Source organism: Chiloscyllium plagiosum, chromosome 20 (genome assembly GCF_004010195.1).
Source record: "Chiloscyllium plagiosum isolate BGI_BamShark_2017 chromosome 20, ASM401019v2, whole genome shotgun sequence".
In the NCBI taxonomy this organism is placed as follows: domain Eukaryota; kingdom Metazoa; phylum Chordata; class Chondrichthyes; order Orectolobiformes; family Hemiscylliidae; genus Chiloscyllium; species Chiloscyllium plagiosum.
Window position 1 is genome coordinate 34,775,343 of NC_057729.1, and position 14,199 is coordinate 34,789,541.

At 37.8% G+C, this 14,199-nt stretch overlaps 1 protein-coding gene across 2 annotated transcripts in view; it reads left to right on the plus strand.

Moving 5' to 3' along the window:
- tm9sf4 (transmembrane 9 superfamily protein member 4) overlaps window positions 1-4,221 on the plus strand; it is a 46,996-nt gene extending 42,775 nt beyond the window's left edge. For both annotated transcript variants that reach the window (XM_043710501.1, XM_043710500.1), the window contains exons 17-18: window positions 1,794-1,883; window positions 2,021-4,221. In XM_043710501.1, the coding sequence (XP_043566436.1) occupies window positions 1,794-1,883; window positions 2,021-2,170 (240 nt within the window). In that variant the 3' untranslated portion in view covers window positions 2,171-4,221. The remainder of the gene's footprint in view (window positions 1-1,793; window positions 1,884-2,020) is intronic.
- Window positions 4,222-14,199: the final 9,978 nt, after the last annotated feature.

A 14,199-nucleotide genomic window follows, 5' to 3' on the forward strand; every position in this document is an offset into this window, starting at 1 on the left:
TGCTAATGTTAACTCTACCCGGTCTGCTTGGAATCCAAATTGGCCTTGACCATTGAATGTCTTAATCTCTAAGACCTAGATAATTTGTAATCCTATCCATTTTTAAAGTACGTGAAAGCAAATCCTTCATTTTCATAATAGTCATCACCTTCCAAAAGCTTCCTTACTCTTCTGCATAAGAATTTATCTATTCAGGCTGAAAGCAGGAACCAGCTAAAGCAATTTGATTATTTTATTATTTGATGACTTATGTTTTAAAAGCATTGTTTCTGCTTGCAAACCTAGTTATTTGCCTAAGTGACCTTTGCCTTTGTGTGACTGAGGCAGTTGGTATTGGCAGGCTATAGTGTAGGAGTTGTATCCAAAATGTATATATGAGGTGTGTGTGTGTATATTATATATGACTATACAGAAGTCACATCTGTATTTGCTTATATATCCCTTCTCTCCCCACACCACCACCAATGCAGAGGCTAAGGCCAATAATACCTTTATTGCGGTCTGATTCTACAAACTACATTGGGATCAAATGTGGGACATTTTTAACCCATGGAGTATATTTAAAATGAGGAATTAAGGCAAAGATTTTCTTAAAGCACACTTTGGATGATTCCTAATGGGAAAGGACTTTGCTAATGCTGAAAATGAACAATAAGTTGAGCTGATGATAAGTTGCCAGAAATGACTATCAGAAAATGAGGACTAGAGATCAGAGTCAAGAAGTGTGGCGCTGGAAAAGTGCAGCAGGGCAGGCAGCATTCGAGGAGCAGGAGAATCAACATTTTGGCTTTAAGCCCTTCAGGAATGTGGGGGGGGGAATGAAAGGGGCTGAAAGATAAATAGGAGGGTGGGGTGAGGTAGCTGGGAAGGTGATAGGGTGAAGCGGATAGGTGGGAAGGAAAATGGACAGGTGGTGCCGAGTTAGAGGGTTGGATCTCTGAGGAGTTGGGAAACTGGTGAAGTCTAATGCAGTGTAGTTGGAGGGTCCCATGGCAGAAGATGAGGCATTCTTCCTCCAGGTATCAGTTGGCTAGGATTTGGTAGTGGAGACGGCCCAGGACTTGATGTCCTTGGCAGCGCAGGAGGGGGGAGTTGAAGTGGTCAGCTACAGGGCAGTGAGGTTGTTTGATGCGTGTCCCCCAGAGATGTTCCATGAGTTGGCGTTCTGTCTCCCCAGTGCAGAAGGGACAACATCGAGAGCATTGGACACAGTAGATGAGGTGTTTGGATGTGCAGGAAAATCTTTGCCGGCTGTGGAAGGATCCTTTGTGGCTGAGGGGGGAGGTGTGGGTGCAGGTTTTGCATCTCTTGCGGCAGCAAGGCAAGGCACCAGGCGTGGAGGATGGGTTAGTGGGGGAGTGTGGACCTAACAAGGGAGTCATGGAGGGAAAGGTCTCTGAGAAATCCCGATATTAGTGGGGAGGGAAATATATCTCTGGTGGTGAGATCTGATTGTCGGTGGCGGAAATGGCAGAGAATGAAGCACTTTATCTGGAGATTAGTGGGGTGGAAGGTGAGGACCAGAGTGGATTCTATCTTTGTTTCAGTTGGAGTTCAAAGGTGGGGGTGCAGGAAGTGAAGGAAATGCGTTGGAGGGGAATTTGCAGTCCTATTTGGCTGTAATTTCTTTTATCCCAAACTCAAAATTAGTAGAATAATTTTGAAATGTATTGACCTATTTTGAAATATCAAGTTTGGAATTTTAGGATGAACATTGTTTAGTACTGACTGAAGGAAGCTTTTTTGTTTTAATTCTAATCAAAATATTAACTGACTTTTCTTTGACGTTTCAGGATTATAGATGGTGGTGGAGAACGTTCTTGGTGTCTGGCGGATCAGCATTTTATGTGCTTGTTTATGCCGTATTTTATTTCGTTAATAAGGTATGAATGACAGAAAACAAACTTACTAATTCGCTAATCTGCTAATTCGCAGCAGCAGGGTATATGTTCAGAAACTTGTTAATTTGTTTTGCACTGCAATTCTAAACTGTTTTTAAAAACAAAATCTTCTTTTCTAGCTGGATATTGTGGAATTCATCCCATCATTGTTGTATTTTGGGTACACAACTCTGATGGTGCTTTCTTTCTGGCTGCTAACTGGAACTATTGGATTCTATGCTGCGTACATGTTCATAAGAAAAATCTACGCTGCTGTAAAAATAGACTGAAAACACAAGGAACTTATGGTTATGATGGACCTTCCAAGCATAGATCTTCATGGACATGCTGGCAAGCAATTTTCGATTCTGAAGAATTCCTTCAATTTAGGTATAATTGCACAGTGTTCACTTTTGGAGCGATAAGGCAACAATATTGGAATTCTTAAAAGGAAGTTTTTATATGCTAGTTTTGTTTTGAAAATATGCCCTTTTCGAAGAACAGGATATTTAGTATGTTTTTGACATTCGTTAATTATATTTAAAACTATTGGTATCCATTTCCAATTTGTTCCAATATGTCATTGTGAACATTCTACATAAATGAATTAAACCAACTTTTACCTACTTTATCACTTTGTTATTGTGCTGGACACTTTAAAAAAAATATCTTGCTGGAAGTATTTGTTGCCTCTTAAGCAGTTATATCTTAAAAATTCAACCATTTGCAATTAAGCCTGATGTGGAAATATTTATGTACAAATACAGCACATTTTGAGACAGAGCCAATTTGAAAAGAGGTCCATAGAATGTCTGAGTGCCATTAATCAGAGAAGTTCATTACTTGTACTTTCTATGCAGCTCCACTAACTGGGAAGAAAATGATCTTTTTAACAAGATATGTAGAATGCTGGTAGCTCAAGAAGCAGTGCAATGATCTACTTTACCCAAGCATATTTGTAAACAGACAATGCCCATTCTATTTGAGTACTTTGAAGAAAGCTGACTTGCTCATGGAGAGGAATGCTATGGGAATATGATGCTTAGAACTTGGTAGTGGATTTTGGTTGATAGATTTCCCATTCATTTTTTTATGTTTGCAGTCAGTTAAAGTCTACCTTATCTGAATATATTTGTTACGATAATTATAGTTGGGCAAACAACTGAAGTGGACTACACACCAAAAAAAACTGATTACACTTATGTTCAGATGTAAATAAAGCTTTTTTTTGTTTTTAAATGTTTCTTTTTGAAGTAATTAAATAAAAACCATGTAAACAAGACCTTAAAATGGAAGCCTTTAAATCACTACTGGTGCAAATTCAAAATTGCGGTTGACATGGGAGTTATAAAATGCAAAAATGTGGTTTATTAAAAATTTGAAATTGCCTGTACTATGAAGTGTTTTGGTTTGGACCTCAATTTACTGAGGCTGATGTGCATTTTTAGATTTAAATATGTATAAATAGCATAGCTACAAAGATTGAGTAGAAGTATTAAAGTATTACCAAAGGCCTGACCAAATTTATATTGTTTTGTCACTTCCTTGATGCTTTTTGTGAATGTCTCATAATTAAAGCACTGACGAGCTGCATCCAGAACATGTTGCACTTTGTGATCTGTATGCAGTGCATGTGTACAGATACAGCAGATTGTTCTTTATTTTAAATACTAAATAGATCCATAACCTATAACTGGTATTTTGCATTATCTATTTTTTCCCTTGAGCCCAACTTTCAATGAACATCAAATATCCGTTTTCTTTAGAAATGTCAGTGTAGTATACACTTTACATGTCTATTTGTATCTGGACCTATGATCAAGATAGTAACAAAATGAAAACTGGAAAAGAAATGGAATAATTACCTTTAGTGGCTGCCAGTATGATTCTATTTACTAAATCACTGATGGAGTATTAAAAAAAAATACAACACTGACTTCATTCAGTACAGGCACATTTGAGTCTTTGGCTGTTAAACATATTATAAACCTTTTGATTTCCTCTTCTGTACAATTAGTGGTAATATAGTCCTGGAAAAGTGGAGGGTGGGCAGGGATAGGGATAATATGAAGTTTACTGTGATTCAGCTTTTAAGTTTTGTATATTTCTAAATATTTAAATATTCTTTTTGAAAACCTGCATTAGATTCTTTATTTCATCTGGTTTCATGGAATCCATTTAATTTTGAGAGACTTTCATGCAAAGGTGTAAATAAATGCAATTTTGTACTTTTGCTTTTTGGTCATAGGCACTGTATGGACTGATTATGTAATTGTTTCAAAAGGCATGTTACTCTTTATATAATGTCCAGTATAAAATAAAGTGTGTAAACTTTCCTTTATACATTTTGTAGTGGTGTGATTTAAGCTTTTTCGTGTAAGGCAATTTCATTGCAGTGTTGTATGAAACTTTAATATAATCATTGCGTAAAATGTTTTGATATGCTTATGCAAAGGACTTCACAAAATAGTTTCTTGCCAATGAATGTAACCCTTTGTCTTCCAGGAACACATTTCTGGCAAATATTGGTCAATATTTTTAAACTATTTTTCGGACATAGTTATTGTGCAGTACTAGATAGAACAGTTTAATACTCAAAATATTGGTAGTCTGAGACTCACAAGTATATGGCACTAGGGAGTTTGGTTTATTTTTGGCATGCAATTAAGTGTATCACTTTGAAAACTAAAGCATTTTGTTTTGGATCATTTGCTTTCACAGCCATTATAATGAAACTGGAAACAATGAGAATGTATAGTCATGTTCTAAAATTTCATCTGGAATGTAGATTAACATCTTTCTGAATCAATATCCTCAGGGAGAAGCTAAGCAATCTTTAAGACAGTCAGCCCATTGTACAGCTCTTCAACTGAAGTTCCTTCTCGGATCACATTTTGCTGCCCTTTGCCTCTATCTTTTAAAGAAATTTGATAAATGTTTTCGAAATATTAAGAAAAGCTTCTTGAAGCCCATTAACTGAAAGGAATAATGGTCACATGGAAACAATAGTGAACAGTAATTTTGTTTGTATAGAGATCTATATTTATGACCTAGTGGTATTGGGGACACAATTTTTAAATTTGCAAATGATAAATTTGGAAATATTGTGAGCTGTGGATATACTTTAAGAGAACTTACTGGTGAGGTAGACCAATGGCAGGAAAACCAAAACGGCAATATGAGAGTAACCATTCTAAAATGGATGTGGGGAGCAGAGGAACCTGATGAGGGAGAGGATGTATTTTAAAACTATTTCAGCATGCACATATTGAAGAGCAGTTAATGAAGAGGAGGATTTTATTTGCATGTATTTGTGCACTTTGTACTTACAAGGTTTCAAGGGATTGCTACAAGATTGTTGCAATATTTTCATTGAAGAGTAGTTACGGGATCTCAAGTTAGTCGAAGAAAACAGTTTGAGACTGAGGAACATTCCTTGAAGGAAAAATTTAAAGTCGTTCTGCCACAATATGACAATTGCATTCCCCTGCAACCCTGCACTATAGAAAATCACTATACCCATTTAGTAGAAAGTTTGCATTATCCAGTGTCCACAGTTTGTCAATAGTGTTTATCACCAATGCATGTTAATGACACACAAGTTATACCAGAACGACCTTTAAGCTGTGTTGCTGAAATGACTGAGAACCCACTGGCTCAGGAAAAGTCATGGAGCTTGGAAGAAGGCATGTGCAATTAATAATTCAGTGTAGTTTTGAGCGAGAGTGCATTAAGTCCACAAGCAGTAATTTCTTCATTCCCAAATAAGTTGAGAACTCAAAAAAAGAGAGTTCTGGGTTGAAGCTATCTATCCATCAAAACATTGCAATTGTGCCTGTCAGTAAGTGCTGAAATGTAGTTTTTAAAATCCAGGGCAGGAAAGTGAACCACCAGAATGTGATCCATTTGTGAGGCTGTCCATAATTTACAGATACTTGGGGGGGGGGGGGGGGGAAGGATAAGTATGCAAGTATAGGGGTTAGGGTGCCAGGTTATAGGTGGATAGTATAGGTGCATGGAGGTATCAGATTGGCAGAAGTGTGTCTGGCAAGGAGGAGGGGTTTGTTGAGTAAAGGGCTCTGGTTCAAAGGAATAGTGAGTTGGGGAGGGGAAGAGAACAATTCCATTCAATAGTTACCCTTGAGTTACACGAAACTTTGTGAAGTTACTGACATAAGTGTACAGAATCCTCTGATTTAAGTGGAGAGTTCCAGGTACAGGGAATTGTCCATTAGAATTTTCAATTTTCTGGCCATTCTTGGAGTCTATTGTGGTGGGAATTCTGCACACTCCCAATGTGCAACTCCTATCTATCCTGTACAACTACTTGGGGATTTAAAAATCTGGTTCAATGTATAAAAAGTGTAGTTTAGCCATCACATATGAGGAAGTTTTTGAGTTACTGAAGGAGTACAGAGCAGGCAACTAGACTGATGCCAAGAATGGAAGGCTTGCAATAAGTGGAGGGAGACCAACTAAATGAAAAGATAATTTGGGGAAAAACAGGATTATTAGTGTGTGCAACTTTATAACACCAGTGACTATGAGCAGAAATCTTGATTTTTCATGGCACTGCTGCTTCGTAGAGTGCTCTTCCTGCAATGGAATGATTCTACTATGAAAACCTCACCTTTTAACTTTGTTCTGCAAGGAGAACACACCCAGTTTCTTTAATCTTTCCAGGTAGCTGAAGGTATTCATCTCTGTAACCAACTTGGCAGCACGGTGGCTCAGTGGTTAGCACTGCTGCCTCGCAGCGCCAGGGACCCAGGTTTAATTCCAGCCTCTGGCAACTGTGTGGAGTTTGCACATTCTCCCTGTCTGCGTGGGTTTCCTCCCACATTCCAAAGTTGTGCAGGTCATTGCCATGCTAAATTGCCCATAGTGCATGAGTAGGGGAATGGTTATGGGTAGGTTACTCTACGGAGGGTAGGTGTGGACTTGTTGGGCCAAAGGGCCTGTTTCCACACTGTAGGGAATCAAATCTAATCTAATCTAATTCAGCAGCCTCTAATAGTTTTGTGATCTACTTAAAGCATGGTGCCCAGTAATGGACAAAGTATTGCAGTTGATATTGAAGGAGGGTTTAATACTGGTTCATCATAGCTTCCTCACTTTCAGCTTGTATAATTTTTTTTTGTAAAAGTCCAGGACTGAGAATGGAAGGATGTACCAATTCCTATCCCATGACACTGCTTCAAGGTTAAAACAAATTTCAAATTTAACCAGGTTGATATTTACTGTTTATGTGGGTTTTAGACGAGATCTGGTATAGTATTACAAACATCAGCCAGGTTTTTCTTAAATCAAAGATTATTTGTAATGAAACAAAGATGGAAATGAAATATTCTAACATCCCAGATTTAACCTGAGGTAAATATGAGTAACAAGCTATGATCCATTATTCCATGCAAAATACATTGCTGAGAAATCTGTAGGATTCAATTTCCTGCTGTGGGTCAGCAAATCTCATTGAAACTTCATATGGGATTATAATTCTGTACTTTGGATGAACCACTTGGTAAAAGTAACTTTGGTAGAGGGTCTGCAAAAATGCTATAAGCAATGCTTCATCCTATAACAACAACAAAAAAAACCTTTGCTTTCTTTCATGGATTTAAATGAGCCAGAACTCTGCACTAGTTATAGTAGTATAATTGTCAGCATTCAGCTTCATTGTGCCATTGAATTGAACTGTAACTTCAGAAATTTGCACATATACAGAATAATGCAGAAAATCCAGGAAGTTACAATCAGCAATTCCAGAGGCACTTGCAGACTGCAAGCAATGGGTAATAATTGAATTGACTGACTTGTTAAACTTTCTGCAGCAACCTTTCAGTATTGAAAACAGTTGTAGATCATTCTAGATGCAACAATGTATTAACTTCATAATTACTAAATCTGGACGTTTCAGAACCTATTACTTTTCACATCAATTACTAATTTACAAACATCATGAACAAGGTAGCATCAGTGGGAATATAGTGATTGTATCTAAGACACTAAATTGTAGTTTATTGATTGAAATCTATGAACAGTGTATTGATCTAGTTATTTAGTAATTGCTGAACTTTGATCCAGACAGATCTTTGTATTAGTGGGACAGAGGTGTTTGGAGCTGGGGTATTACAGTTTCAACTAACCTATAGCAGAACCCTATTACAAAATTGATTAGCTTTTGTTAGTCTTTGTTGTTGAGGTTAAGACCTTGGTAACCAACCCAATATATCTCAGAACTGGTTATCTTTATGGGCATACTGCAAACTATCCTTTATTACTCCCATGCTGAAGTGATCCAAATGGCTGAAAAACAGCAGGTACCTTGGAACTAATAATGTAAATACTTGTGTGTGCACATCTATTTGTATATTCTTTCTAAAAAGCTGTTATAAATACTGTACAAGTCCCATGCAAAGAACTTCCCTTAAAACTTCCTACATATAACGGATAGTTAAGCACGTTACTTAAGAGTGTCTGTATATTACAATAGAATGCCACTGAATAAGCCAGCACTATGATTTCCAACAACCTTGCCCAGGTGGCCATTCTTCAGGTGAGGATTTGCTATTTTATTAGGGCATGAGTTAATCCTGTTATCTTTACAGTGTCCATACTTTCCAGTAAATCATAAACTGGTTGACAGTAAGGAGTATTATCCTTAGTCGCTTCTCCCACGAGTTTCTTCAATACAAATTGTCTTTAACACGATTGAAGAATTTGCACTTACTTGTAGGATGCAAACTTTCCCGACCTGTAGTAGCAATTCCGATCCCATTAGTTTAAATGGTGTAGCTATTGCATGATTTTCGTATCACATGAAATCATGAGAACAGAACTACTGTGTTATATCAGAACCTGACAATCTAAATTTTAATACACTAACAATGCTATTTATGAGAGTATACTGAACAGACTATTGTAAATTTACACAATTTGAAGCCAGGGCAACAGTAAATAAGCATTTATTTCATCCCTTTAGATTAAATGAAGGCTTGCATTCTGTACTAGTTTTATATACATAACTCCTATTTATTTTGCAGGTTATCTAAAATATGCATACTGTTTATAAATTATACCTAATTTAATTAAATTGTCCACCTGAAACCACAAAATATCATTAGAGAAAAATACAGAGAGCGAGACAAGGAACAGTTCTTTTTAAAAAAAAAAGGGGATCAGCCAAGAAAAAATGAGTGACAGTATTGTTCAAGCTACCACTACAGAACAAGAAAGGGATAATGAACATGTGTGATGAAGTTGAAGGCTGGTACTGTAACTTTAAAAGAGCATGAATGCTGTTCTGAACTGAGAGGTTACAGGTGCCAGTGTTTGTGACTAGATGGCAGTCCCAGAGTGTCCTAGAAAATTGAAAATATGTAACATTTGGCTGTGAAATGGCTCCTTGAACTTTGGTTGCTATTTTCACAACAATTTGAATTTAACTAGTTTAAATTATGCCCTAGATACTAAAACCCAATAGAATTTGAATTTATTGTTTTGTCAAAATTGACCCAATGAGGCGATCTGATGTTGGGAATAAGAAATGTGGGAATTTTGAAAACGAGAGCGAGCAACTGCCGTCAAGACAGATAAGCCTGGAGATCTAACATCTTGCTCTCCAAGAAATTAGGAAACACTCTATCAAAAGGTACCTTTTCATATGAAGCCTTTTCGCAGTAAAAAGGATGGCAACTACCCAGGGAGATCTTCAGCTGGAAGAAGTAAGGCACAGAATATGACAATGGCGATGTGGTTTTGAAATGAAGTTGATATAATTTGATTAAGTATCTTATTGGAAGAGCATTTTGTTAATAGAGTTTAAGGCAGGTATTAAGCAGCCAAGAGAAAGGGTACTTAGAGTTGTAAACAGTTGTTTAATATTCATTTTTAGTGGAAGTTGGGAGTTCTCTGTCACTCATATTTTAACAGATTTTGAGGCAAGGTGAGCTATTCTGGGGGTTCAATTTAATTAACAGAGGGTTCATCTCCTCGTCGTAACTCATTCAAAAATAGATTTGGTTAAAATTAAGGAACACAATAGCTATTATAAAATAAATTTTAGGGCTGGAGATCTGAAACAAATGCAAGATGTGCCAGAGAAATACTACTCTACTCACGAGAGTCATCGAGTCACAGAGCTGTCCAGCATGGAAAGAGACCCTTCAGTCCAATTCGTCTATGCCAGATATCCTAAATTAATCGTCCCATTTTCCAGCATTTGGCCCATATCCCTAGAAACCCTTCCTATTAACTTACCCATCCAGATGCCTTTTAAATGCCATAATTGTACCAGCTTCCATCACCTCTTCTGGCAGCATGTTCCATTTACACACCACCCTCTGCATGAAAGAGTTGTGCCTTGGATCCCTTTTAAATCTTTCCCCTCTTGTCTTGGACACCCCATTATGGGGAAAAGACCTTGACTATTCACCTTACCCTTACCCCTCATGATGATATAAGCCTCTACAAGGTCACTTCAGTCTCTCACACTCCAGGGAAAATAACACTTGAACAGTTAACTGTTTCCTTTCCACATGCTATCAGACCTGAGTTTCTCCAGCACTTTTGTTCCAGAGCAGCTACTGTGTTAATTGCTTGACATACAAAATAGGACTATGAATAGAGACAGAAAACCAAATTATAGAAAGATCCATAACAATGGGCAACTTAATTATCCTCAGACTGAAAATTAGCATAAAGATTTGTGCTAACTTATCTTTGGATGGATTGATTCTGCCACTTGTGAATTTCTGCCCATTAATGTTGGCTCTGTTACATTCAATAAACACTTGTCTGCATTTACCATTAAGTTCCTGCTGACTGCAGTGTCTAATAATCTCTGCATTTTATTATGTTCCTTTCTATTGACTCCATGAGTAATGATGTCATCTGAGATATTGGCTGTCATTAAGATTCTTTATCACCAAGGACTTCATGTTCATTTATCTCTGCTGTGACATTGATGCCAAAGAGGAATCTCTTGAGGTCTTTGCCAATACATGAGTGACAGAAGCTGTCACCTCTTTTGAACTGGTATGATGCTTCATCCGGGGGAATCCCACATCAAAGTCTAATTTGGAAACCACTGTGCCTGCCAACAACTCTTGAAATACTTCATCCACAATGGTGATGTTTGTCATAGGTCATTACCTGTCACACATCAAAATAAAATCTGATGTCACCATTTGGTTTAAGCACAATCATACAACAGGGCTCACCCACAGTGTAGGTCCCCAGTGGCTCAGGGATAGTTGATTAGTCCCCTGATCGTTGTCTCAATTTCACTCCACAAATGAAAAGGTTTCTGCATTCAGGGTGAGCTATAGGCTTCATGGTCTTGGCAATGCTTAATTGTGTTTAGCAGTTATGCAATACTTGAAGCACTGGCCCAAACTCCTCCTTTAACTTTACATAGTATTTCAGAAAATTTAATTTCAACTCAACATCCTCATGACTTGGGTAGATTCTTTGCTCACATTAGGGCTCCTCAATCTCAGACAGCATGCATTCTGGCTCTGAATCCCCATTTCTTTCATCCTCAGTGGAGTAGTAAACAGTTTGAAATGGAGTCTTAGATGCTTAATGATAGTGCTGTTTGACACATTTGAGCTATGCACTTGATTCTTCTCTTCATACACAGTTCCACTGATAGTGGTTAGTTGATGACATTACTCTCACTGTGCAAATTACAATAATGGCTCACTGCTGTTGAAATGAAATCCTTATTTTTATAAAGAGGTATAGGGTGCAAAAAGTGAGGAAGATATTAAAATATTGTTGAGCCTATGGTGTCTGGAATTGGACTGAATACACAAACAAGATGGCAAGGCCTTAGAAGGTGAGCAGAGGTGATTTGCTAAAATGGTGTTGGAGATATGAAAGGCTTTAATTACACAAACTGACATAATCATTAGAGCAGAGATTAAATGGAGATTTAACAAAAGGAGGAATGGCTCTTTCCACATAGAAGCATAGGCAACAACAGGGCAAATTGGCATATGAAAAGCAACATGAAGAGGAGTACTTTCACAAGAGTGTATGATGAACTTAAACGGACTACTTGAAAGGGTGGTGTATTTCAGAAGAGAATTAGGTTAACACTTCAAGTGTGTTGGGGGGGGGGGGGGGGAGAAGAAGTGCACAGCTACAGGAAAAAGCTGAGGAGTGGTATTAATTTGGTGACTCCAGCAAAGAGCAGCATCCTGTGCTGAACTATTATATCACTGCTCTTTAGGTACATTTGGCTAACAGCAACTAATTTAGCTCAGAGTACACATCAGGCTTGAACTTCTTTTGTACAATTGAATCAAAAGCATATCATTAATAAGCGAGGCACAAAGGGTTTTTTTCCCCCATAATCGCAATCCAAAAAAACGTAGAACTGAGAAATCAGCCCAAATAACTGACTGTCCCCAGGTACTAGTGCATCATGACTAAATTATAATAGCTTGGATTTTACTATTACTATTTGAAATTACAATATGCTGTTAGGTTTAGTAGAAAACAAACCAATGTATCACAAGCAAAAAAAAAAATTAAGGGAAGTGCATGGAATATAACCATAACGTAGCAATCACTACACTACCTCACTGCAACTGTCTTTTTGTTATTCATTTGTGGGATGTGGGTGTTGCTGGGTGGGCCAGTATTTACTGCCCGTCCCTATGACCTCGAGACGGTGGTGGTGAGCTCCCGGAATGAGACCGTTCGGCGCAGCCATTTTGGCGCAAGCGATTTGGCGCGACCTGTCTGGTGCAGCCTATTTTGCCGCAGACCCATTTAGGCACAGAACTATTTTGGCGCAGATATACGGTAGTCATCAAAGAAAAACAACATAATAGTAGAATTATTAAATGGGTAGTTTCCAGTATGTTGTAGTTATTTGTGCATCAACTGCATTTAGTCTGTGATTAGTCCACTCCTAACCATGGTTCCTCAAAATTTCTAACAATAAAGAAAATATTTTGATGGAATATCATGCCCTGCTACGAGATGTATAAGGTCAAAGTCACAGTTGATAATGTCAGGGCGGCATTCAGGCTGTATTTCCAGAACCATTTCAAATAATTTATCGTATGTTGTTCGTGACTTATTTGGGAGTAAAGCATACAACAGTGGGAACACACCTTTATGTATTTCCCCTAAAATAACATAAACTTGTGAAAATAGAGGTAGGGAAATTTTGAATGTTCCACCAACATACAACTTTTTTGATTGTTTCAGAAACTCATCATTCCTTTTTCTTCCCAATATAAGAATTCTGCAGGTGGTGCTACCGCTGTTGGCTGGTAAAAATTGTTCTTCATTATATTCATTAACAGAATATGTTTTAAAGCTATCTGGAATTACAAGTTCTTCTAAATTTCTTGGATTTACTGGGTAAGCAACAATTTCTTTCCTTATCCTACGAACCATTTTCTTCAGCGCTCTGTTGTTAGGCATCGTTCCTTGGCAAGCTTCCGACAAATATTCTAGGCACTCATTAATCACTTGTAAAGTTCCCTATACAGTTGTTTTGCTTTGATGACTAGTTACTTTAATAATAACTATAAACTACTGCAAACTACCCATTTAATGATTCTACTATTATGTTGATTTTCATTGATGACTACCGTATATCTGCACCAAAATAGTTCTGCACCTAAATGGGTCTGCGGCAAAATAGGCTGGGCCAAACAGGCCGCACCAAATCGCTTGTGCCAAAATGGCAGTGCCTAAACCAGTGAGCTCCCTTCTCAAACCGCTGCAGTCCACCTGCTGTGGGTTGATGCACAATGCTCTTTGGAAGGGGATTCCAGGATTTTGACCCAGCGACAGTGAAGGAATGGTGATATATTTCCAAATCAGGATGGTGAGTGACTTGGAGGCTGCTGTTATCCTTCTAGATGGAAGTGATCATGGGTCTGCTGTCTAAGGATCTTCAATGAATTTCTGCAGTGCATCTTATAGATGGTACACACTGTTGATACTGAGCGTCACTGGTTGTGGATCTAGTGTCAATCAAGAGGGTTGCTTTGACCTGGATGGTGTCAAGGTTGTTGGAGCTGTACCCATTCTGTCACACTTACGACCCAATGTCCAATCAATATATTATTGGAGTTGGTGCATGGGTGAAGGGATAGCAACAAAATACAGGTTTTATTTTTGAAGTAGTGACTCTGAGAGAGAGATAAACTCTTGTATTTTATGGGAATTGGGAAGGGCTTAATGAAGCCATTCACGTTTGATACATTTCTGATATTTGTCAACATTTACAGATCAACTCCAAGATTGTTCTTTAAGTACATATTTTACTTTCTCAATTTTAAATTACTTT